The sequence below is a fragment of the Pelmatolapia mariae genome, linkage group LG23, assembly GCF_036321145.2.
Source record: "Pelmatolapia mariae isolate MD_Pm_ZW linkage group LG23, Pm_UMD_F_2, whole genome shotgun sequence".
Lineage (NCBI taxonomy): Eukaryota > Metazoa > Chordata > Actinopteri > Cichliformes > Cichlidae > Pelmatolapia > Pelmatolapia mariae.
Window position 1 is genome coordinate 39,569,530 of NC_086246.1, and position 26,188 is coordinate 39,595,717.

The 26,188-nt window shown below is 42.7% G+C and overlaps 4 protein-coding genes across 4 annotated transcripts; 2 read left to right on the top strand and 2 right to left on the bottom strand.

Moving 5' to 3' along the window:
• Positions 1-2,065: 2,065 nt before the first annotated feature.
• On the bottom strand, positions 2,066-3,966 carry org (oogenesis-related gene). The gene is made up of 6 exons (XM_063467683.1): positions 3,892-3,966; positions 3,721-3,792; positions 3,433-3,652; positions 2,545-2,708; positions 2,251-2,355; positions 2,066-2,172 (listed from the first exon to the last, which is right to left on the bottom strand). Exons 1-6 carry the CDS (start codon positions 3,964-3,966, stop codon positions 2,128-2,130), a joined length of 681 nt encoding a protein of 226 aa, XP_063323753.1. The 3' UTR covers positions 2,066-2,127.
• A 6,392-nt stretch (positions 3,967-10,358) lies between these two features.
• Positions 10,359-13,916, top strand: peak3 (PEAK family member 3). The gene is made up of 4 exons (XM_063467684.1): positions 10,359-10,418; positions 10,561-10,636; positions 11,020-11,573; positions 11,877-13,916. The coding sequence occupies exons 1-4, from the start codon at positions 10,359-10,361 to the stop codon at positions 12,945-12,947; spliced, it is 1,761 nt and encodes a 586-aa protein (XP_063323754.1). The 3' UTR covers positions 12,948-13,916.
• Positions 13,459-18,628, bottom strand: oaz1a (ornithine decarboxylase antizyme 1a). The gene is given in 6 exon segments (XM_063467032.1): positions 13,459-14,070; positions 14,630-14,715; positions 15,053-15,228; positions 15,321-15,407; positions 15,409-15,475; positions 18,415-18,628. Coding segments are annotated over 6 exon segments (666 nt in total). The 5' UTR covers positions 18,534-18,628; the 3' UTR covers positions 13,459-13,939.
• Positions 18,629-20,164: 1,536 nt separating this feature from the next.
• LOC134620185 (uncharacterized) lies at positions 20,165-26,114 on the top strand. The gene is made up of 6 exons (XM_065469718.1): positions 20,165-20,394; positions 20,553-20,835; positions 21,126-21,177; positions 21,262-21,396; positions 21,533-21,609; positions 25,998-26,114. Coding segments are annotated over exons 3-6 (330 nt in total). The 5' UTR covers positions 20,165-20,394; positions 20,553-20,835; positions 21,126-21,176.
• Positions 26,115-26,188: the final 74 nt, after the last annotated feature.

Below are 26,188 nucleotides of genomic sequence, written 5' to 3' on the forward strand. Positions count from 1 at the left end.
GGAAGTCACAAACTTTACTGTCAAAACAACCTCGTGTGTTTTTAGGAATTAATTGAAGGCAGCTGGATTTTTTGGCACCAACAAGCAAATAACTAACTGATCTACCCTGGATCTAGCACCTCCCTAGAAGTAATTTAACTGTAGCACAGGTGACTGCAAGAGGGGACAAAGCACTTAAATGTTTACTGTTTATTTTTTAACTTGCAAATGAAAAATTTAAAGTGAAGAATACCTGCCCTCTCTAATGATCATTAGACCTCAATGAGCTCCAAAAAAAAATTAAAAAAAAAAAAAAAAAAAAAAGAAAAATCACAATGATATCAAAGGCTTCACAAACTGAATTTTCAACAGCCAAACATACAGTAAAAACTTCAGAAAGAGACATTTGTTGGGAGGCTGTTTTATCAGATGCAATATACACTTGGATCATTGGTCTTCAAGTGCTCAGAAAATAATTCAACAATTGCGTAAACACCATCTGTTGAGGACGATTATGTGATATGACCGAAAGCTCCAGAGCAGTTGCAAAAATGAGCAGTGTGGTGAGAAGTGAGGGACACCCTGAAACAGCGAGGAGGCAAAAATCAGAGCAGAAAGGGCCAGGACATCCTCACTTCTAGCACGGGTTCAGTGTGCTATGGTGCACTCCGAGTCTGTGTTAGATTTCCAGGTCAGGCTTTTACTTTCCCTCATCAAAGCAGACACTGAAACTGAAAGAGCAAGAATTCAGTTGTTTTCCCAAAGTGAATTCTTTATATGACTAATAAGTGACCTTTATGAAGAAAACAGGCGGAGTTCCCCATTTCAAATTACAGCACAATACCAGTTCAACAGTGTTACTTTGAAGAGTGCTCCTTCCTCCAGCCTCGTTCGCATTCATCTGTGATTCAGGGAATGAAAACTGGATAAAATCCAAAAGCACAAAAATAAATGAAACCATTAGTGAGCTGATCTGCTCCCCCATTACTGACAATGCAAAATCGGTACAGCGGCAGCTCATTCGCGTGGGAGCAGATTGTTGAACAAGTACCGGTTCAGTCATTTTTCAAGAGGTTTGCAGGGCTCTTCACAGCAGCCTGCCATCAGCTTCTGTAAGTACACCTCACACTCAGCAGTAAACAGAGGGACCGTGCGTGCACACGGATGGATGAGGTTCGGCTCTGTGGGCAGCAGAAAATTACACTCGTCAGCCTCTTATGAGAGCCACATGACAGCAGCCGTCCCCCTCACCGGCAGCACAGTCAGATGTGAGCGCTGTGGTAACAGCACTTTTCTGCTTGGATGAACTCGAGTCAAACAGCTGAAAGTCACCTGCTTTAAGTCAAAAATAGTCCTGGTTCATCCGCCGTCACGGTTTAAAAGTGTCACACCTTTGAGGTGCATGTCAGACATGAATTTTTGAAACCAAAGCTAAAATCCTTGTGTCTTTAAATACATGCATATCTACAAACAGTAAGACTGCACACATTTTGTGCTGAGACAAACTAAGCCGACAGCTCAAAGGCTGATCAGAACCTCACTCGTGGCGAGTCCTATATAAAAGACTACAGCACAATGATTCCAGAGCCCTCAACCTTTAGCTTGCCCATTATTGCTTGCAAAGTTGTTGAGTACTGATCATGTAAATGAGAAATATTTTAAAATATACCTGCACAACTGAAGCGCCTTAGATGTTCTTAACAGATACGACATCAACATGAGGCTGAAAGAAAATGTCCATTTAAAAATAATTGCAGTTGTTTGAAGTGTGAGTATCTTTTAAGTGCAAACTACCAGCTGCAGAAAACCTACCAATAGTCCTCAAATTTAGTGCAGAACATTTGAAAACCTCCAAAGTAGCCATTATGTTGTGTCATACATGAACAGTAACATGTCTAATAAGTGCGTCTCAATTCTGAATGAAGATGCAAAGCTAAGACATTTCACTTATCTATACAGAATTAGATGTTCATTGCATGTTTTCAACTTGAAGTCCAGTTCCCCTTATGCTCCCAACTCTAGTTTTATGCAGCACTGCCATCTAGTGGTAACACACAAGCAGGCCAAGGCAAAGGGATAAAGTTTTATTGAATTATGAAATCTAAACATACAAGAACGACCCACAACAAAGACACTCAATATGACACGCTAAACAGCAGGGCAGGAGACTTCAGGAATGGGCACATCAACTCCCTGTAGAGACAAGAAAGCCGAGCTGATTCAGCCGTTCAACATAATCCGTTTACAGAACCGTGTCGCCACTTAGCTCACCGTGTTCACGTCGTCAATGACGACACCGTTCTCCGAAACCTCAAGGTCACTTTCTGTGTCATTGTGCGAGCGGTATTCTTCACTCTCCGTCTCTACAGAGCTGGGCTTTAAAAAGAAAGCAGCCAAGTTTTAAGATGCACTTCATGTCTGTAACTAAAACTAAAGCCACAGGCTAAAGAAACCAAGCATGTGAGTTTTACATATTTAAATTTACAGCTCAGCATTAAACTAATGGGGGAGAAAAAAAAATAACAAAGTTTCCTTCTTTGTCCCCCCCCCCCACACAATACCAACCTCATAGTCAGGGTCAACCTCAGGTCCATCATCGTCAGCAAGCTCCTGAGAGAGTGCCTCCACCCAAGTCTGCTGCTCCTCCACATCATCATCCTCGTCATCCACATCATCCTGTTTTCTCTTGCTGCCCTTTCCACAGGGCTTTGCAGGAGACACTCTGATTTCTGTTCACAGAGCATGACCTTTCATGACGCAGTGTTCACTCAATTTCAGAGAAAACTTTAAAACCCACAAGTTCATTTATATTTAAACCTTCAAGCAGGAGAAAACACTTTAAATCGTGTACAAGAGTGTCCTGCTCAGAGGGGACAACAGTACAATCATAAGTTCCATATACTGTATGGCACATCCAAACACCACTTAAGCACAGTCAACAATATAACACTTATAAACTTCAGCATCGAAGAATGAATACCTAGTGAAAGTAAACTAAACTTGCCACAAGTGTCTGAAATTCTTGTTTTGTTCAGTAAGCGGCTGCAGAAGGCCAGACAATTTTTTATTAGACATGAGGCTGCTTAGTCAATCAGCTTTTTAGCAAGAGGTTGAGATAAACATTGTTTTACTGCCGAATTGCTCAAACCGTTTGTTTCATGATTATTCTAAACAGAGTCCCTCAGTAGCTCTAAAACAGAAATATTCTGTAGGCAAAGCTGCAAGCCAGCAGTTATTCACATTATCAGTTAAAGAGTCTCAAAGGTAAACGTAGAGCCAGTACAAGTACATTTGGCCCCATTTTCAAACTGTTTTATCTACTAATGTCACAAACTCATCTAGTTGTCTCCACTGACTAATTTTAAGTATCAGCCGTGTCTGAACAGTGTCAGTGGGATCAGTCCGTGTCCTGTTCATATTTTTAGACAAAACAAACAAACAACATGCACCTACCTGGGGACAGGGACAGTCCGATTCTGCTGGACACCGGATAGCCGAGGGCACTCTGCATCCAGCGGGGCAGGACGGACAGCAGCAGGCGGGTGACCCGGCTCAGGCGCTTGCGGCCTGTGAGGCTCTGGCGCCCAGGGCTGGAAACCGTGGGGTTAACGAGGACGTTTTCCTTTGTCTGCCGTAAGCCCAGCACCCACCAAAAGCCGCGGTATGCACGCACCTGCAAATCAGAGCAATGTTACTTTGGCTAAAGCTGGAGAGAGGGGTGTAACTTTGTCAGCTACGTACAACGATGCCAAAGGGCCAGAAGAGGCCGCGCAGCAGGGAGGGAAGCACCCCGTCTCTCCTCACAACACTGTCCTGCAGGTAAGGAGACACGGCCGGTGAAAAAAACAAAACAAGCCTTCCTGCTCGTGCGAGGGGACCTGAGCAGCTAGCAGAAGCGAGCCTCTCCTTTACCTCAGTATTGTCAGTCTGGACCCGGACCTGATCCTGCTCCACCTCCACAACTTCTTTGACGCCCTCAAGACTCATTCTTCTGCGGGCTAAAACCTGAAGCTGGAGGGCTGCGATAGAGAGAGGACGAACTGAGAAACAACAGCTTGTGAAGGAGTTAGAGCATGAAATGTACCCTGAAGTGTCAATGCTGCAGCCAATCAATGCAGACAAACGCACCTGCTGAAATCAGCGCGAGCCAATGAGCAAATCCCGCCAATTAACCTCCATCAGGCCAAAAAAGGCGGGCAAAACTGTTTGGGCTGGGAGGGATCACAAACGGGTAATGGAAAACTTAAAACGCAGTGCTCTGAAGCCGTGAAATATACACGTGTCTCTACAACTGAAAAATATATATATGTTTTCTATCAGCGCTTAAACATGCGATCTGTAAGTCAAAGTTTTGAGTTGTAATCTCAAAATTTCTGCTACATAACTTGATTTTCGGGGGGCTGACTTCTTGTTATTTTTAAGTTACAAAGTCTAAGACCAACGCTAAAACTTACCTCAACCCCAGTTTAGTTAGAAAGTTGATATATATAAAATTTTATTTTTATATATATATATTTTTAATTTATTATTCATATATATCTCTGTCGAATAAACCATACTGGCCCCGTTAACAAAGAGTGCCTCCAGACTGGAGGGAACTGTGCTACTGTTGGTGGAAGAGTGGATGTAAGATTGGGGACTCTAAATGTAGGGACAGTGCAGAAGGTTGGATGTCAAAGATAGGGTGTGATGGAGGCAGGTGAAGCACTGTGGTGAGTCCTAAATAGAGCAGCTGAAAGAAGGAGAAGGCTAACATTTGTAATATAAAGTTGTTTTCTAAGAAAATGTTTTATTGTCACAGATGCTTGTAGATTAATCACTTGCTTTCTGCCCACCTCTGATCAAATCAGCTGGTTGGCCTGTGTGTGCTGTTTTACCAACAAGGACGTTGCAGAGCGCCCTCTGGTGGACAAACATTCCAACATCAACAATCATAAAATACAACAGTGTTTGTGTTTCCCTTTTTGACTTTTTCATTTTCATTTATCGGCCATTATAATTGTAGATACCGATGTATCAGCTAAAATCAGCCCCACTTATATAGTGGGTGGGTTTTACAGTTTATTAATCAACAGAACAGTTTCCTAGAACTTTTTAAATATCACAGATAAATATTTACTTTGTAGAATTTATACATATATGCAGCTTAGCTGTTTGTTTTTAAACATCTTTTTTGCAAAAGCTGCAATTTTCAGAAATCTAATTTATAAGAGAGCGATGGGTACTCTTCACTGTTTTATTAGTCACTAATAAAATATGCAATAGCACCTGCACCACTGCACATAAAAAACTGTGCGAATCTTAAAATGTTAAACAAGTTTCTTTTCAAAATCTAAACCCTTCATGTAGTCACCAGAATACAACATCTGCCCTGTGTGCTTCTTGACACATAAAGAGGTTTAAAAGAGAGGCCCATCATTAAGCTTCCATACTTGACAGTTTCCCTAATTGGAAACTGTTTCCGCTACCTGTCTTCGTCACATTTACGCACCCTTTGATGCACTTTCTGGAGGACAAAGGGATGTGGAAAAGTATAAAAGGTGCCTCTCCCCACTCCTATTTCAAAATCTACAGACGGTCCGAGCCTGTGTGCAGAGAGGGTTAAAGAGATTTAAACATGAATAAGAATCCCGTCACCAGAACGTTCACCATTGGAGCTATCTGCAGTGGAAGCAAAGCTTCAGATGATTTCCCCACAGGACGTAGGCACAGCAGTGCAGGGATCCAGGCGCTTTCGTGGGCTACCGGCACTGCAAAGTCCTTCGATTCCCATGAGAACATTTTTCCGAATATCCTGACTCCCGACAGCATCCCACAGTTCACCATTCCAAGTCTGTCTGTGCAGACTGGCTTCAGATCACTGGACAAGGAAAGTAACAAAGAGAGAGAAGGGGGCTCAGAGATGGCGCCAGAGTCCTCTGTTTCTTCGGCCTGCGCTACGGTCTCGTCATCTGCATCATTCTCCAGCTTTGCTTTGGTTCGGTCAGAGCGGTGTGCTTCAGACCCTTTAACCAAGAGGAGATCTCTCCTTCAGAGGGAGCTGCACTCTCCTTGCTCCTACAGTGAGACCCAGCATTGCCTTGACCCCGCAAGCAAAGCCGCTCTCTCCCTGCCACACTTGACCAAAATCACCACCCCCTACGGCTTCGTCACCTTAAGCCAGAGCCCCCAGATGGCAAGCGAGGAGGCACTTCTCTGCCAAGCAGGCCCGCACCGCTTAAATAAAGATGACAAGAATTCATACTGGCTCAGCAGAGCTGCCGGGAAAAGCACAGAAGACATCAAAGGCGAGTCCTCCCACCTGTCAAGGCCGGAGAAGAGACTATCCAAACACTTGGCTGACTCACAGTCTAAGAGAGCACTACAGGCCTCTTCTGCCTCCTCCACCACAGTTTCATCGTCTCCACCACCAAGGCAACCAGATGAGAGGCGTAAACCCCGCTTCTACGAGGTCATAAAGAAACACTTCATCTCCCGCCATTAGAAACATCACTATATATTTGACTATGTGGTAACAATGCCAAGAAAATATGTTATGTATTTATTTAAATTTGCATGTAAAATAAATAAAATCCGGTACAATTTAATCAGAAACTGATTAAATTGTACCGGATTTTGTCACTACTCTGGTGTCACTTTCAAAATTCGATTTAGTATTGAAGCACCCGATTCCGGTTAACCAAATTTCAGAACCCTTTGGGACATTTTTTCAGGCCTTCTGGTATACCCACCGCACGTCTGGTCAACACTTCCTCTTCTGTCTGCTTGTCATTGCACACATTGAATACTGAGAATTTTTTTAAAAGCTTATCACACCCTCACAAGGTTTCAAGACCGTTTGTCCGTATACCTGCATGCAACTAAAACTCAGACATGATTGGTTAATACAACCAGACACAAAGCAGACAGAGATTAGAAAACCAGAAGTGGTTTGTTTTGCAACAAGTTCAAAGTCTAGAGCTGAGCACAGAGGAAGATCACCTTTAAAATTCACTGAGGATATTCCACATCACGCGTGAGGTTAAGGTTAATGGATTCCTCTACCGCTTAAATGTCAGTCACTCTCAGTTTGCCTGCTCCTATACACTTCCTCGCTGAACACGTATTTATGAGCCCTGAGTCCTGCAGCGCTGAATGCGTCCTTCTGGCAGATGAACCAAGCACTTGCTCTTTAGCATATGAAGAGACCGCTGGTCACCTAATACATCCTTGGAGCATGTGTCCTTAACCCTCCCACACACTGAAATTAAGCAGGTAAATATCATTATGACCCAGAGTACCCTTATCTAAGCCGAGGGCGAGGGAAACACAAGGCTGACCCTTGAACACGGGAATAGATAAAGGTGATCTAAATTTCAAATCACCCGCCGTGCTGTTTCTGTGCATGATTTAGGCCGTTCCTCGTGGCAAACAGGGGTTTCAGCTTTAATGAAAGTAAAACAGGAAGCGATGAAAGAAAAAAGATATGCAGAACATCTGTGTTGATTAAAATTAAAATAGGTTGGAGAAGTTCATATCACAGTCCATCTCTGAATGTATTTTTATTCTATTATTATTGTATGTTTCTTAAATTGGACACTGGTCAATATAACAATACAAACAAAAGCTGAATATTATTAGTTTAATTTATTTATTTGCTTTATTTTAACATGTGCTGACTGTGGAGTTTGCATGTTGTCCCTGTGCGTGGATTAAAGTCACCTTAGGCAGATGCAAGAGAGATGTTTGTATTTCCTGTCTCAGAGCGATGCCGAGAAACACGCATTCATTACTTCTAGGCTGAACTATTCATTTTATCAATTCAATCCAAAACACCACAGTGAGTGTACTGACAGGGAAAAGAAAGAGACATATAGACAGACCTCATGGTACCTTATTATCCCAACAGAGCGCTTCGCTCTCAGACTGCTGGTTTACTTGTGGTTTGTATGACATTTAAAAGTAAAATGAGAACCTGCTCCCAGTTTTGATTCAAGAGACAGACACCTGCTCTACTTTCAAGAGACTTTAAACCTTCGTGTTTGATAAAGCAACCTAGAAACCCAGAATCCTAAAAGATTCAGAGAGTTTCTCTCACCCCAACCGGTCGCAGCAGATGGCCGCCCCTCCCTGAGCCTGGTTCTGCTGGAGGTTTCTTCCTGTTAAAAGGGAGTTTTTCCTTCCCACTGTCACCAAAGTGCTTGCTCATAGGGGGTCATATTATTGTTGGGTTTTTCTCTGTATGTATTATTGTAAGGTCTGCCTTACAATATAAAGCACCTTGAAGCGACTGTTGTTGTGATTTGGTGCTGTATAAATAAAATTGAATTGATTTAAAGAGGAGTAGGCCAAAATTCTCCTGAGATGTGAGCAAACCCGCTGAGCAACAACAAGAAACATCTCACTGCTGTTCTCACCAACAAGGGTTTCTTAACTAAGTACTCACTCATGCTTTGCTTGGGGAACAAATACTTATTTCATTCTATGACACACAGATGAGTTTATTTTTTGAAATGTGGTTTTTCTGGATGCATACATAAGACTGGATACACAGTGACATCTGGATTTTGGGTTGAGTTGGGAGATTTAAAAGAAATCAAACCAGAAGATATTTTAATCCAGATGAGCTCAGATATTTTGGGCATTCTCATTTTGACACTGTGTAAGTACACTGGCTTTAAAGTTAAATGTCAGCTGAGCAGTGTTAGTTTGGCAGGAATGAGGCAGCGTGACCCACATTGTATTTGTGATCCTCTGATGTGCGCGTCCTTCTTCATTTCAGTTCTCAGACAGAAGTGAAAATTCAAAAGAAATTGGTCTGGTTACTTTCACTGAAAACACAGAAAGAGATTCAGCACTGACGGCCTTCGTCACCGCCACCATGCTGAAAGCCTCCATGGACTCCACAGTCAGCCATGATTACACGCTTTTACATGTGTTTATCAGTGACCTGCTGACTGCTGCAGTGAGTGTAAATATAACAGATACTGGAAAACTGCTTTAAGCCAGAGGCATTCTGGGATAGGACTATGTTAAGGCAGCTTCATGGTGCAGACACCAGCTGCACACAGAGATTAAAATATCATACAGCAACCTGTGTGTGTGTGTGTGTGTGTGTGTGTGTGTGTGTGTGTGTGTGTGTGTGTGTGTGTGTGTGTGTGTGTGTGTGTGTCCGTGCGTGTGTGTGCATGTGAGGAGGGTTTCATACTTGTCTCCGTTTGTCAGTTGCATCACATACGTGTCATCGTGTTTACCTAAATAATCAAACCTTGTCCCCTGTAGTCAGGTGTTGATGCTGTCACACGGTTGTTTTTCTGTGCTGGCAGAGTGCGGTTGTGAGATTAAACTTTCTGCAGTCATTCATGTAATCAGAATATGAATATGAATTTCCTGTGTTTCCTGTCGCACTAATGTTTTCTCTTCAGGTGCACTGTAGTGTCAGTATTTGTGATCAGTAAACTATCCCTGGATCAAGTTAAGATTATATTCCAGACATTCATTCAAAGAGGTTTAAGAACACCAACAGAAACACGGGCAGATGTTTCTCAGAAGGCAGTTATTTGGTGTTTCCACCTGCACAAATATGTTTTCCTTCCATTTAAACCAGCGGTAGCAAGTACTTCAGAGAGCAGTGCGTGCGTGAAAGCTACAAGTGCATCGGGCATATGAGAAAACCTAAACAGCACATGCAGATCAACTGCAACTGACAGAAGGGAGCAAAAATGAGTGCATGCTGAAGGGGCTCCGCTGTAACTGCTCTTCCCCATTTTGACAAGCTGAGGTTAGCTCAGAGAGCAGCTTTGCCCTCAGAACAGACATAACTTTTCCGGTGCCAACCTCAAAGTCTAACTAGAAACGATTAGAACGAAAGATAAGCAGGGCAGCCTCAAGAAGACACAAATTTGCTTTAAAAATGTGCAACTACACATGTGTGACTGTGAGAGGCACCGAAACACAGCAGGGGGAGTAACTGAAGCAGATGGGAAGTGTTTTATACAGACTGAGCTGGCCGCCTGAGCTTCACATGCACTCAGTTCAGTGACAGAAGCAAAGTGTGAGAGAAGTGGAAGAGCGGGTTAGGTGTTAGATTCCCGATGGCGTCTGCTTCAAGCAGCAGAGTGGACGAGCAGCCGCCGGCACTGCCTGTCAAACAGCACAGGTAAGCCCACCAAACAAAGTGCATTATCTTTCTGTCAGAAGGAGAGACTTTTATGGCTCCTTTTGACATGTTTTTCATTGAATTTTAATAATATTTTCACTGCACACCCAAACCTAACAATGGAGCAGCAGGCAGCTTTTGCTGTGCATTTATTGCAATTGCATGTATTTCCTCAGGCATTCCAGCGTGGAGTCTGACTGCAGCCCTGTGGTACCACAGCATCAAAGTTCTGCATACAACGATGTCTTTCCTGAACCCACCGACTGCAATGCAGCCCAGTGCCCCATACACAAACGCTACGGTAGGGTTGCAGAACGATGACACCAAAATATCTCTGCAACAATAAATTAGGCAAATAGCACTGTGGTTTACTGATGGCTGAAGTATATGGCTCGGTGTGATGGGGAAAAAAAATACTATTACATCTGGTTCTTTTTTCTCAGTTCGCCTTTCAGTTCATGAGAACTCGAGAGGAAGTCACCTTACAAAACTTTTACTTTCAGCGAAAAGGCAAACAGGGTAAATGTCCTTATACTGAATGACTCCTTTGGAGGTGTGACTGTACTATGCAAGCAAGTTCCTCTCAAACAGGAGTGTCAAACTTTCTCTGAGCCACATGCATTCAGTTTCATATTAAGTAGGCTGCACCAGAAAAAGAAACTACTACTAAACAATTAATAATGAAGTACATTCTTAAAATATTCCCATTTATTGAGCCATCCCTTACCGATCAGCTCATGAACAGTCAGTGTTGTTTTTGTAAACATAAGTGCAGTTTCAGCAGTATGTCTGTTTTACAAAACTATTTTACCTCAGTGTGTCTCTGTATTGTGTTTAAACTACTTCCCCTTCTTTGCCTGCTGTTGTTGTCTGACTTTAATTCCTCTGATGGTGTTGCTCAGATCCGTGCAGACACCTGGAGAGATTTTACTCTGATATCAACCCACCGCCTGTCCCGAAGAAGAGGTTACATCGTGCTTTATCCCTCCCGCCCACCCATGTGCCTTCGTTGCCTCACACGTCACCCCTCTCTCCTCTGCAAAGATTCCCACAGAACTTTGACAATCCGCTGTACATGATGGCACCCAAACAAGATCTTTTTTTCTCAGAGGAGCTAGAAGAGTTTAAACCATGCACGAGCAGTCCTGTCTCCGTAGCGTCCTTCTCCCAGCTGTCGTTTGACACTCCGGACGAAGATCTTCCCTACATCTTCCACAGCTTTGTCGACCAGGGGGTTGTTTCTCATGGGATTCAGCATCGCCATCTACTCTTTCTTAGAAGCATGGCACAGACTGTGGAGGCAAGGAATCTGCTAGAGGGCTCTAAAAGGGATGTGAGCTCATACCAGCCTCAGGATTTCCTCTTGCATGAGGGCAGCCAGCCAAAGCAGATTGGAAACATGACTTACTACAGCCTGCACAGCCCAAAGTTCCCACAGAGAGTGCTCGGTTTAAGGGTAATGTTGCATGTCTTTTATTCATTTTTCATAGTTTACAACCAGCTCTGTGTGCATGTTGTGATTTGTAGTTGTTACATTTCACTTGAAATTGTCTGCAAAACCAAGTGGTAGGAATGTTGCTCATAGCAACCAGTAAAACAAATATGATCTTTATCAGCATTTGCAAGTGCTACAATGACTTGTGGTGGCAAAAACACTTCCTCTGATCTATAGTATACCCACGGCTGCAGCAGAATCAACTTTTTTTGACATATTTATCACTCGGCACTTCAGTGATTTGATTGCTGCTTCTCTGTGCAGGTACACAAACATACTGATGAGGTTTTCTCCGCTCAAATCCAGCGGCAGCCACCGCACGTCAACGTGCAAGATGTTATTACTTATTACCCATCCAGCAACAGCTACAGAACCAGTGAAACTCGAGATCCTGCAGCAGGCTTTCCTAACCCAAGGTCAGACTGCACTCCTGCTAATCCACCAGGTGGGAGCAGCACTGAGCATGCAGCAGAAGCCACAAGCCTCAGCAAGCTCACAGTTCAGTTTTTCCTCCAGAAAGGCCAGGCCGTGAGCGTGGAAAGAGACCTGCCACACGCCAGCCTGGACGTCTTTGTTAAAGACAGCAGCTCGCTGCAGAGCACAGACTCTGTGCGTTATTATAGACAGGTGTGTGCTCTGTTGCTGCAGATATTAATGGGTACGCACCATCTATACAGTAAGAGAGGCACTGCAGCTGAGCTCAAACCCCAGGAGATCCTTCTAGTGTGGCCCGATGGGAAGAGGGACAAGGCAGAAAACAACTTGAATAAGGACGCCTCTGAGGAGAAGGAAGAAACGGAGTGGGAAAACACTCCAGAAAAAGGGAGGATTCAGACGTTATGGAGGACAAGAGGCTGTCCTCGTGTGGTGCTAAAGCCACAGATTTCCTCTCAACCCCTAACCTCCATCAAATCTCAAATTACAGCTTTAATCCAGGCCTGCTGGCAAGAGAGCGCGACATCTCTGGGTTCAGTACCAGATGTTTGCAAATCCTCCTACCAAAAAGGGCTTCTTCATCTGTCCTCTCTGCTTGAGAGCGACAGCGGGGCTCAAATGGTGGACATGGTAGCCATGCTTCAGGTGCTCCTTTGGGGCCCACACGTCTCTATCTTCAACCATGGAGGCCCTGCAACCACCGTTATACATAACTGGCTGACAGTCAAGCGGGCACTGCTGGTTATGAAGTTGGCCGAAAAGGGGCTGATCGAGGATCGGTCTCTTCTGGACTGGGAGGACTGTATGTGCTTGCAGTATCTGTCCTTTACAGACTCTGAAACAGTTGCGAGTGTGGCCAATGAGCTGTGGCACAGAGTGAACACTGAGCAAAGTTTATAGTCGATATCAAAGGAGTCCGTCGTTATCAACCGACTGAAAGTGAAAAACAGTCCAGATTGAGGAATAATCCACTTCAGTGCATTCGCCTTTATCAGCTGTTCATGTGCTGCACTTCATAATGTAAAACTAGTCTATTAAAAAGACTCCACTGGTTTAAAAAAAAAAGAGGCTGTTTTGTCAGCTTCATCTGACTCTTGTGTCAGTTTTTGTCTGTGCACTTTACTTCTCTCTAGTTATTGGGTGGGTTTCAAGTTTAAAAAAAAAAAAAAGGTGTGAAGGTGGGGCATGGTTTCTGTTCTCAAGACCTTGACAAAAATACTGTGTGACTTCATGCAAGCTGTTGACTTTCTGAAGGGGATCAACCTTATTCCCCGTATCCCAAATCAAGACGTTACGAAACGCAGCCAGGAGCTTACACAACTACTACTGGCTCTAGCTTTGGCTAACACAACTAAATGCTTTCTCCTTTTGGAGGCTGTAATTATGTTTCATGACACCACAGAAACCACAGTTTAAGGTGAGCACTTTTATTTAGTACAGTTACAACATGCATGCCTCTATCAAGTGTATCGAAACAAATTAAAATCATGCACACATTAAAAAAAAAAATATCAACAGGAGAATCAACTGAAATCTATATGAAAACATTTCTAATTACATGAGTAAGCTCAATTTAAACTCATCATAAATATATTTGAGATGATGAGGGTTTAGAGAGAACGAGCAGGAAGCCAACACTACACATCGGGGAAAGTATCACAGCAGTAAGGATGCATTGCCCAAATATTACGTGTCGCTTGATTTACATTCCTGACATATTAACATCTTACCCTAGTGCAAATCGTAATGAAACACAGCACGTGGCAGGTAAAACACACCTCAACCATACTGAGCTTGGATGACATTTTTAATAAACAAAATTATAAAGATGTGGTTGTGGATTGAAATAAAAAACAAAACAAAAAAAAGATTTGTAACTGCTCAGCGTAATTTTAATCATCATCTGAAGAGTCACGCTCGATGCTGTAAGCCATGAAGAAAGCGTCAGGGCGGGAAGGGACGAGGGGATGACCTGGTCTCACAATCTCAAAGCCCAGGAAACTGAATGTACGCAGCAGGGATGCTATGGAGGACGACACAAGGAGAGATGTCATCAGCAAGGCTTTCTGACCAGAACACTGCCGCTGTGAGTGTGCTGAAAAGCACCGTGCAGAGAAAAGCTCTCAGCACTGTAAACACATCAGTATGGACTTGGACCAGATGTTAGAATCAACACACCCATGACATTTCATAATCACACTGTTCACTAACAGCATCTGTAGTGGTATGGTGGACATTAGTCTGCAATAACACAAGTTAGTTAATTATTAGATATATCAGCAAGACTGTGCTCAGAAACATCCAGCACGTGTTGCAACATCTGAGCTCTGTAACGAAGAGTCTGATCTGAGTCCAGTGCTACTTATTTTTGGAGTCGTAAGCATTACATCACAAATTTATTACAGGTCTGGAAACTAGTGTGAAGAGGTAATGAGGTTCGTAAAATCTGTAGACAGTGTGCATTTAAAACATGCTTAACAACAAAAACATTACTCACAGTTTCCGGATATAGCTCAGTATTTTATATAAAGTGTTAACAGTTTTAATTTGCATCAAAGAAAAAAAAAAAACCAAACCCTCACCTCTATCATCACGGCTCTTATGAAAACAGATGAAAACGTGGTCAACCTGCAGCTGCTCTTCTGCAAACTCCAGCAGAAGGGCAAAACTGGAAAGAAACAGCAAACAAGAAGGGTTAATGTTTTATCAGAGTCTGCATAAAGGGTTGTTAATAATTTGAGGCAGAGCACATTTCACCCAAAGATTAGAGGCCCTTTGTTTATTTTGTTTTCTTGTGAGCCTCAAACTTTTCTTTTCTACAAATACCATTTTTGCTTTTAAGATTTTTTTCCAGTGTGGATGTGAATATTATTATAGCTGCCTATATACTGCATCAGGAAACACGAGTAGATGTGTGTTTCTGCTTTAGCAGTTACCAGTAAGTAAAAGCGTCTGGTCTATTTCCTCTCACTTGAATCACTTGAAAACAAGTTTTGCCTGCTCACCTGTCTTTGCTGCCCTCAGGCAAAGCTCCAGGAGGGATTTCAACGTACAGGTTTCCTCCTTTCAGCGCCGCCCTCCATACACAGTGCTTTCCTTCAGAGCGCCGGGGCTCAAAGAGTAAGAAGCGCACTCTGCTATTGGCAGGGGAAGGCTCCTCAAGAACCAGCAACTGAGCATCCTGGGAAAGTGTAGTTTAGGTTATGTTAAAAATGAAATTGCACATATCAGCAGGGAAATTTCTGTATTTCTTTTTAAGCTTTCATCACTTACAGAATAGAACAGCTTAGCTGAAAGATTGCGATCCCGTTGGTCATTCCCTCGCCCACCTGGGATCTTCAGGGGTGGGAGAGGGGCATCAGGAGCACCACAGAGGCCCCGGACACGGGTTACTGCAACAGCGGGAGCACCTCAAAGGACTGGAGATACTGGAAAGCGAAACAAACACACACACAGATGGAGCCATCATGAGCTGGGTATTCAGTCGAGATTCTGCTACCAAACACAAACCAAACTCTTTATAAGCAGCAGGTTCGGCACACATTAAACCGCCGAGTGACTCATCTGCAATACTGCAGTAAAACATTTGCTAACCCCGAGTGAGTCTTCAGACACAAAAGCACAAGACTGGGGGAACCGGTTCAATCAATAACCGTTCCTATGTTGAGCACAGATGCGTGCATGACGTGCCGACGGATGAGGAACACGTAACGGAAAGGAGAAGTGGTTTATGTCACACCACCACATCACTGATGCCTCACTTAAACTGTTAGCAATTTTATGTCAGCTGTCAGTCAAATATTGACCACCAACTATGAGAAATTGTTTGCTTTTGTCTCACAAAGACACATCGAGGCTACGGCTCATGTGGGAAAGGAAGCAAACTTCAGAAAGCTAACGTTTGTCAGGCACGCTTCTGCTGCGGTCACTTTAAGCTTGTTCCACGGTTCTCACAGGAAACCTGCCAGAAGAACGGGCTATTTTTTCCTCTAGCCGCTAGCCTACTTTAGCCCTTCACTCACCGCGTCGCTCCAGTTTAAGAGACAGGGATAAACAATACTCAACAGCCATTATAATCCAGCGCTGTGTCACAGCACTCCTCAGATTTAGCTTGCTGTGACTGCATACATTTACAGCTTTGAGCGAAGGCCTGTTCACTGGGATTCTATTAGGAACAAAAATAACAGCGCCGCAAACACCATCACACACACAGATGCTCTCTTACGCAAATGCCACCAATGCGCTACATGTTGAGCAGAGGTGCAGAAACCAGTGTCATTCGCAGTGTGTACTATCCAACTTATGATCTCACAGAGGATTGGGGATTTTAACCAAATGCAGTTACTCCCTAAATTCGGTAATCAGATTAGGAAAGGAAGCCACTTGCCATCCTTGCAGAACCCCTCAACGCCTCCTCTCTGCGATTTAAAGAGAACACAAAGTTCTCAGTCAGTTTCTGCCTTTAGCATTCTTTGAGACTGACATGTGAACAGTAGGCAGCGCTGCACAATGACGCCCCGGGGGTCATCTTAATAAAAACAGCTGCTGTGAATAGTGTTTGTAGGAGAGTCTGCTGTAAATGAACATCATTGTAAAGGACATCTGCAATAAATCTTATGCATCCATCTAGCAGAGAATCATCTTTAATCTCATGTTCTAGCCTGCACTGTTATAATGTGACCCTTTAATGTAGTATGACATTTGCAATGTGGGGTTTTTTGGGGGTTTTTTAGCTCACCTAAAACGTTCTGGCTTTCAACAAAAGAAAAATTAGCAGGTTAAAAAGGTAACAGTCTTTAATGTGGGGTTAAATTTACACAATTTTAAATACATTTGATTTTATCAGGTGGTCAAAGATGAAAAGAATGAAAAGAAAAGGCCTAGCCTTCTCTTAAGGTAACAGACTTTTTACCTTGGGAGGGGGAGGCTATTAGCTGCTATAATAGATGTTATTTTAATGCATGCTTTATTATTGGAAGATGTGGATGTTAAAACAGCCTTATCACACATGATAGCTCTGTGTCAGCATATTTATAAAGGCATATTTTCAAGCTTTGGCTTAAAGAGAAACACTATTATATAATATACATACATAATATCTAAACATGACAATTACATAACTATATCCAACTTACAACCAACTACTTACCACGAGAAGCAAAAATACATCAAGATTTGTGTGTAGGCCATAACTTCCAAAATTCCCCATGCAGCACCCACCCTGCCCCCCTCCGTCCCTCCTCCCCCGCAGTGGAAATTTCCTATGAGTGCCTCAAACACTATAGATCAGCACAAACAGAGCGCGTCAACAAATCCTGTCAGGGCACGAGTGGTGCAACCACAACCGACCACCAAACTGGGTTAATCGCTAACAACCAGTTTCGAGGCATCCACCCCTAGCAGTCCCCTCACTTCCAGTCAATCGGTGCTTTAACTGCATCCAAACAGGCACACGGCTGGCTGAAGAATGGCCCCGCAGCAGTTCGCATAAATCAAACCGAATCTGATTAAAAACATTACAAAAGGTTCTTCTGAACGTCGGTTAAACGTATTCCCTGTCCGCCCACCTGGAACCCGTGTTTTCCAGAAGTTACTGGATGTCTTATCGTGGGTTCAGAAGGGCGAAAAGAAAAAAAATAAAATAAAATATATAAATAAATAAAAAAAATCCCTGAAACCACGAATTAATCCGTACAGCCATCATTTCAACTACATTGTTAGCCAACTTTACATAACCCCGCGCAAATATTTTTGTACGAGCTCTACATCACAAAAGCCACATCAAAAAAGATAGTAACGTGGTTTCAAAGCCACTGATCATTTTCATTGCCAAGGACGAAAATATGAACGCATCCGTCAGATTACCTAATGCTAAAGAGCTAGCCTTTAGCTTAAATGTCTACGCTAATATTTAATATTTAACACTCGTATTCCGCTTTTTAACACTTAAAATTTGTATTTTAAATGTTATAAATTACAATTCTAGTCGCTACCAGGTCTTAATAGGAAAGCTTACGACACGTTAGCCCAGCCATCGATAACGCGAACCTGTGGCGTTTGACATATTAGCTGACGCGTTAGCATCTGTGAAGCTACCAAAGCAGCGCTGTCACTTCTAACATTTTGCTCATAATCCCGGTACTGCGGTGTATTTTAATGTGATTAATATTCATCTTTTATGGAATTGAAATAAGCTGCCCGTGATTAATAATGTTCTCTAGAAATGTCAACTGAAATAAGTGTCGCTGTTATGTAAACATGAAGGGCTGTGCTAGTCGCCCCACAGCGTATGCGAAAGCTAGGCCGCGGTTTTTAAACGTAGCTTAGCTTAGCTCACTGAGAGCAGCTGACACGGACCACAACATACCTTTCACTTTCAGGTTTATTACTGGACTTCTCGATAACAGGCATCTCGGGTAAGTTTCTCTCTTTTTCTCTAGCAAAACAGTGACTATTCAAAATCGTCTGTAGGTTAGATTTAACCATCCGGCCAGCGTCCACACTAGCTGCTCCCTCTGTCCTCTCCTCGTCACCGTATGCTGGGCTAAAGAGCTGGGGAGCTGCGGTATTTGGCGGAGGCGTGTTTTGTCCCTCTGACGTTTACCGTCGAAATGTGACGCAGTCACTCAGCACCGTCACTTCACAGTCTAATAAAATATACAACAATAAAACAACGCGTTCAGTATAAAAAGATTTATATCACAAAAGAGTATCTAAGTAGTAATACATTGGGCTTTAGATTGGGCACATCTTTTAAAAACAGCTGAAGACATTTTTATATAGAAAAGCTTTTGATTAATTTTTTCTTACGTTGTTTTTATTGTTTTACCTTGCTGTTTTATTTACTGTTACATTGTTTCATATTTCCATTTCTTGTACTGTAAAGCACTTTGTAATTTTTTTTATCGGTGAAAAGCGCTATATAAATAAATTTTACTTACTTACTGCACAGACGGTCTTGTGTAGAATTAGCATAATTTTTTTCTATTTGTCTTTTGTTGTATATATATAATTTATGCCAAAAATTAAAATTGAGTTATATAATTTTTGCCAAGTCAAGTGGCTTTATTGTCATTTCAGCCGTGTGCAGTACAGTAGACAGTGTAACGAGACAACGTTCCTCCAAGACCTTGGTTTAGCCGAGTATAGAGCAGGGCGATATGACCAAAAATATTTATCACAATATACATTTGAAAATTTGCGATAACAATATAACTGACGATATAACTGACACTAGACAAAATACTTTACAACTCCACAACTTTATTAGTGCAAAAAAAACCCATCAATGTATTTTCACTTAAACAAGCAGCTGTTTTTTATGTACATTAAAGTTATATAAAAATTTAACAGTGCAAATGCAAATTCCTTGCTGACAGTGGAAATTGGCCGACATATCCTCAGCATAACCATGTATAATATCCACAAAACTTAAAAAGACGTTATACACACACAATACGATAATATTATGTTGAAGCACAGTACGTATCCCTCTGCGAGGCTCCTGCCTACGATAGCCGTAATGCTCCGACAATCCATCAAGCGGTGCGGGTTCGTAGCTTAGCAAAGTCGTACTAAAACATTTGACAGATTTTCGAGCGCCGTGTACCACATAAAATCGTCTATTTTCAGAAAAATCAAAGGATTGATTTTAAGTGTGCCGTATTTTCCAAAAAAAAACATGGTAATAACGACGGCCCGCTAGCATGCTCTACCAAAAATAGTGCTTTGTTGTGTATCTGACGGACGAATGCTAAACCAGTTCCACACCACTGAAGTTGCAGCATTTTTACAAACCAATTCTGGTTCATCCGTTTCATTCAACGATCCGCTTTTGCCCTTCTGATTCTCTGTTGCCGCCATGCTTTTTCCGCCATGTGCGCATGAAAACAAAGGCACTGCGCATGCGCGTTTTACCCAAATTCTATCGCGATGTTTCATTTTCTTATCGTTGCCCAACATTGTACCGGTATTACCGTGAACGGTATGATATGGCCCAGCCCTAGCCGAGTACATATTTTAGTAATAGGTTATTACTGCTGTTCAAAAAGACTGGACTGCTCCGGTTGAGTAATTTTTTTCAGACAAAGTTTGGACATGTGCAGAGCAGGGATATGGATATACTGGACAAAGGCTGTTAAAAATGGAGCTGCCAGGCCGGAGGAAGGCCTGCAGAGGGTTGGTGTGACAGGAGGATGGTAGGTAAAGGATGAAATGGATGCAGATGATGTGCTGTGGTGACCCCTGAAGGGAGCAGCCAAAAGAAGAATTGAAAGAAGAAGGAGAAGTTATTACTGCTGATGATGCCTTTATTGACACTATATACAGCGATACACTGAGACTGCAGGTACCCAATCATACACATCAGTGTTATGTGAATTTAGTAACATACAGAATCACTGAGGGTGTGGATGGCTCTGGGGATGACACTGTTGGTGCCTGCTTTAATTTGAATTGGGACTAATTTATTATATGATGAACTTTTAACAATGTGTTGTGTTTTAGGACCTCCTCATAATTAAGTAAACTTTTAAACCACCCTGGTAACTCTGGCTTATCTGCCTCTGAGCTGTGGAGGAGTAGGAGTGTTCATGGCACTGGAAGGCGGGTGTCGCTAATCCTCGTTCACCTACTGGCTTACTGCTATTACATTTGAGTGTCCCTTTCCCTGTTTTCACACCTGTGCCTGTCAATCAAGCAAAGAAGCGAGGTGCAGAGCGTGTACACAACCGCAGCAGCACAGCTCTACTATCCCTCACCTCTGAGGTTAAGCACAACTGAAAATCAGGTAAGCGTATTTTTCTATCTAGAGGTTCGTATCAAACTAAACTCTGAGCTCCATATTTGTCTTTCTAAAGAGCTGCCTGTGCCTATTTTAAGCTGTGTTAGTGTCACATGTCAGTGTGTGGCTTGGAAGAGGGTGCAAAAGGCAGTACAGGGGAAAGTGGGATATGATCACAGATATAAGATATCGAGGATGAAACAAACCCCACGTGTGATCATTCTGTGTATTCTGTGTACTGCTACTTTACTAAATCTCAACCACACAGTCGTACCGAATCTTTCCTCATATTGCAGTGTTATTTTTCAACCTTTGAAGCTGGAGCAGGCCTGTCTGAAGGCTTCACGAGTAAGACACACGTTTCACTAAACAGCGACCAGACTGATGAAACTGAGCATGGACTAAATGCGTCTGACTCGTGTCTGTCTGCAGTGTCTTATGAGCGGATTCTGTGCATTGAAAATCTGAGCGATGTTCCAAATCCGTGGAAAGGATTCACTATGAACCGCTGTTTAGTGGCGGCACTGGTTGTGCTACTGGTGAGCTCAGGAGTTAACGAAGTGCATGGTGAGTGCCAGTGCACTGTCTCTTTACCCACATCAGACATGTTTTGAGCTTGTTTCTGACAGATTGCTGTGATTTGTAACAGCCGACAGCTTCTGTGTAACACGCTCTCAGTCTTTCGTGCGATTGTGTTTTCTAGATGCTCTGGACTATTTTGTTGAAGAGACAGGTGTGTGGTCTTTCTTTGGAAGTCTGCAGAGTGCTTCAATAACACAGGTATGGTTTCTCGTTGTGATTCTGTCAGTTAGCCTGCAACTTTCAGTTCATTTGTTCTTGTTTAAAGACTGAGGGTGATTTTATGTGTAATTTACAGATACAGTAAAGTTTTCCTCCTTTCGATGTGGAGGAGCCGCTCCTCCACATCGAAAGGAGCCAGTTGAGGTAGTTCGGGCATCTCTGCTTGGGCTGCTGCCCCCACGACCCAGCCCCAGTTAAGCAGAGGAAAATGGATGGATGGACAGTAAAGTTTTTTACTCTGTTTTCTGGATCAGCCACAGCTGAATACAGAGTCGTGCTCATTTCCAGCTCGGCATTTTAGTACTTGGACTTTTAATCATATATCTTAAACATTATCCTTTAATGGGCGCAACCCTTCAGTTTATCCACTGTCTGAAATGAGCCATTTTAGCTTTTCTGCCTTTAAATCTTCTTCTCTTGGTGTTCAAGCATCTCAGTGACAAGCTATCAGTCTGAGAGGGCCATATTAATGATATCTGCTTCTCCTGGCATCATAAAGCAACAACAGTAGGATAAACAGGGCGAAATGGAGAATAATGGGCCTGCTGTAAGTTCATAGAGATTTTGAGAAAGTCTTTGTCAGATTTTGGAAATAAGGAAACCGTAAAGTGTCCGTTTGTATGGCTGAGAATTAACAAATACCTGGTCAATACACAGCTGATGAACCACTGGATGGTTCCATACTCCCCTTACATGTAATCTTACTGGTTTAAACAATTTTATTCCTCTTTTTTAAAGACTGAATGAGCAAACCTACCCTCTTGTGATGGACCGAGCAGTGAAGGAAACTTAGGCACAGGTTAAAGTCCAAAAAAAAGATTTTTTATTTAACCCAAAAACATAATTGGTTAAATCATGCAAAAAGAATCAAAATCTTGGGCCCATAAAAGAGGTCAAAATAACAGAACTCTACTCAAAGTTGACAACACTACTGATAACCCAAACAAACTGACCTAACTTAACGAGACAAAGGGGAAACTTAAATAGTGGCTGATCAGCCCACAAAAACAGGAGAAGGGGTAAAACACACAAAACCTAACTAAACCAAACATAATGAACTCCAAATTCCCCCCCTGGTCCCGAGTTATGGCATGAACCAATTTGCAGTCTTCCTTTAAAGCTCGCTCCGCCCCTTTTCCACCTCTTGGCTCCTCAATCAAGGGACTGGAGCAGCTGCAACTAAGGCAACTCAGAAAACAAAAGATTAATCATACATAACAGTGTAAACTAAAATGTGCGCACTTATTTTAGAATTCAGTGTTATGTGGATATGTGAATTAACTCTAAACCAAAACCAGTTATTTATTGTCCTGTAAATTAATTCCTATATTTAAAGAAAGACAAATGTGAATGCAATGTTACTTATAAGCCTCTACACTAACATGGTAGGTATTACCACTGTGTGGCTGTAAGTGCAGCCATCACACCTCATGGCTGAAAAAATAAAGTTTTGCAAGACTGACAATAGCAGTATCTGTTCAACCCAAAGCATAAAGCATGAAACACTGTGTAAGATGCACGTGTTGGTGTACTGAGCAGAGCTGCCTGGCGATCCTGTAGACTAGAGCAGTGAACAGCATTTGGAGCTTCTCTGTGTTAAAAGAACAACATTAGAAGTGTATCTTATAGTGTGTCTTATTTTACATACATTGAGATTTTTATGTTGTACAATCAAGGTCACATGTTTCTGATTCTTCCACACATGTTTTTAAGCGTTAAAGACATCAGAGTGCATCCCGTGTCTAGATGACATCATCTGTGCACCCACCTGGACTATTTCGGTGTGATTTTCCCATTTTTGGAGATGTATGCGTTAATGAGACTGTTGTGAGCAGTTTCTTTTTTTTTCTTTTTTTTTTTCTTTTTTTTTTAAACCTGTACCGTTTGGTTCTTTTGCCATCAGAATTATTGTCTAAAGGCGAAGAAAGATGCCCAACGGATTTACTTTACCAAATGGACCATCCCAGCCTTGCCGTAATGGTCCATTTGATTTACCTTTTATTGTTTATTTTATTTTATTTTATTTTTTTTACTTGCTAGATACGGGACAGGGGAAAAGAAAAGGGAGAAAGAAAGAGGGGGGAAAAAACAAAACAAACAAAAAAAAAAACAGCGGAGAAGAGGGACGGGGATAAAGGGCAAAAAACAAAAACCAACAAAATAAGCAGACAAAAAATACATATATCGATCACCTGTTGAGAAAGAAAAAAGAAAACAAGCAGAAGAAAACGAGAGTAATAGAATAAACAACATCACAATGATATATGGGAATATAACACTACATACTTGATATTAAACATTATTGTGCAGCACGTGAGATCGACAGCGCACAGTGTGCTTTGAGGTAGGAGCCAAAAAGGGTGTAGTTTGTGTGTGTGATCACCTGTGTGTACACCTGTGAGCATGAGCGCGCTTGTATTTAAAAGGTTCCTTAATGTAATGATCTGCTAGAGGGTGTGGGGGGCCACAGTCCCATCCTCCAGGGCATGAAGCAGGTATGGAGGAGATCAAAACTCCAGACATCCAGAGGCCCCCAGAACACAAGAGACCAAGGAAGACCAACAGAGGGGCAGCCGCGCCACTGTCCCAGAAAGAGCTGAGGAGAGTCCCAGATGAGGGATCACTCAGCAGCCGCGGAGCAGAAGCCAGGGGGGGTTGCAGTGACGTGCCCGTGAGCTCCGCCGGCAGCCAGCTGTGCCTGAGTGACCGAGCCCCAGGCCGAGAGGCCGAGGGCACCCCACCCCCGAAGTGGCCCGAGCGAGCCCCAGGTTCCAGGCCCCGATAAGCAGCCACCAAGGAGTGAGCCGGTGTGTACCCGGACGCCCACCCCCGGACACAAAGAACCACCAACGCATCGATGTCTGAGGGCGTCTGCCACCGGCAGGGGAAGTGGTAGGGGGAGATAGGCCTCCAAACCTTGGAGGGCCTGAGATGTCCCCCAGAGAGGTGGCGTCTGATACCCAACCTGACATATAGACACAGACATACAGGCACACTCAAATACAAACATCCATTCCCACCCTCATGCTCTCATAGGCAATTACTCCACACTCAACCAACGTGGAGACAGACATAAAGAGACGCTGTACACACAATCACACTCCCCAAGCGTACTCTAAGAACCGGGTCTAGGTACCCTTGCCCCTGGAGGGGGAAACTGCACCCAGACCCAGGTGGTGTTAGCCTTTTCCCTGCAGTGGGGAGAAGCAGACTGCCCCGACTCCGCAGCAGCAGGGAGGCCCCACACCCCAGAACTGTGAGCAGTTTCATGCTGAAAGTATTTTCCTTCGAGAGAATTACAAATACCAACCAAAAGAGGTTTGCAGCTAGCTGTAGTTCAGCTGAAGGGGGGCGCCACGATTACATCCTGTCACCAGAATTATTATAGTTTTTTGTATTCTCTAATAAGTTTTTATTTTATTTTGACTTTTTGTTTTTACTGCTCGAAAATGTTTAGTGTAGTTTTTATTCGGTGCAGTGTTAGTTTTAATCTTTTATTGTATGTCAGAGGTAAGATTTAGAAAAAGCAGAACATATATTTCAATCAAACTACAAGTTTTTGTCTGGTAGAGATCCAAAGTCTCAAACACGTTTATCAAAACCTCATCAGCTGACAGGTTAAACGAGATTAACAGATGCTAAAACTCCACAATATTTCCTCTGTATTTTAATTTTAGTTATGTTACGAGCCAGCTCAAAAGCTGCAACATAAATATGGAGACCAACACCAGAATTTCACAGAGAAGAGGTTTTATTTTAAATTATATAATAAGTTAGCCAAAATAGCTGGTACCACTAAGACAAAGACTAGTGCGCCTCCATAAAGCCTGCCTCAAGTATGTCTTTATCCACACCTGATTAGGTGTGGTCAATTAGCAACAGCTGAACACTCTTGCACTGCCACTGCAAAGAGATTAGGGGCTGCAGAGGGGCGTAACAAGTTAGTTTTAGTTAACAGTAATAACCTTGCCTGTCACAGGTAAAATAGCTTCTTTGGGTGATGGATGCCGGACCTTTCACAGCTATTTTTGAGAGTAACAGAGTCATTATCGTATTTTTGGTACTGCAAGACGTGTGCTTAATAATTTTATAATATAACAATAATAATTTTCATAAATGTTCCAAAGACAGCAGAAATGTCTACAGCCGGTTTCTCCAAATCTAGGAAATGCTCAAGCTGGACAAACAGCTCTACAGCTCAGAGGACCAAAAATAAACTGGACTTTGGATCATCTCTTTAAATATCACATGCTCAAATATTATTATATATGAGAATTTTTATTATGCAACATTATAGGATTTCCATAGTATTTAGGGCTGATTGATATGGAATCACACGTGTCTTGTCTCCCATTGTCTGCCTCCAGGTTTCCATATGGGACAGCTTCACCCGGTGGTGGGGATCTGAAGAAGTCGGAGCGATAAGAAGGAGGAAGAAGCCAGTTGCTAATAAAGCAATCCTGAAACCTAAAATCAAAGCATAAAACATATACTGTAGCTTATGTAGCTGAATGGCTATTAATACAGAACTTTAGGTACACTTTGCATTTAATTATTA

Coding starts and splice junctions, on each gene's coding strand:
- org (XM_063467683.1), bottom strand. CDS start 3,966: ATGAGTCTTGAGGGCGTCAAAGAAGTTGTGGAGGTGGAGCAGGATCAG. Junction 2,709..3,432: donor CGGACTGTCCCTGTCCCCAG/GTAGGTGCATGT, acceptor CTCTGTGAACAG/AAATCAGAGTGTCTCCTGCA. Junction 2,173..2,250: donor TCATTGACGACGTGAACACG/GTGAGCTAAGTG, acceptor TTGTCTCTACAG/GGAGTTGATGTGCCCATTCC.
- peak3 (XM_063467684.1), top strand. CDS start 10,359: ATGTCTTTCCTGAACCCACCGACTGCAATGCAGCCCAGTGCCCCATAC. Junction 10,419..10,560: donor CCCCATACACAAACGCTACG/GTAGGGTTGCAG, acceptor CTTTTTTCTCAG/TTCGCCTTTCAGTTCATGAG. Junction 10,637..11,019: donor TCAGCGAAAAGGCAAACAGG/GTAAATGTCCTT, acceptor GGTGTTGCTCAG/ATCCGTGCAGACACCTGGAG.
- LOC134620185 (XM_065469718.1), top strand. Junction 21,397..21,532: donor AGGAGTTAACGAAGTGCATG/GTGAGTGCCAGT, acceptor TGTGTTTTCTAG/ATGCTCTGGACTATTTTGTT. Junction 21,610..25,997: donor AGAGTGCTTCAATAACACAG/GTATGGTTTCTC, acceptor GTCTGCCTCCAG/GTTTCCATATGGGACAGCTT.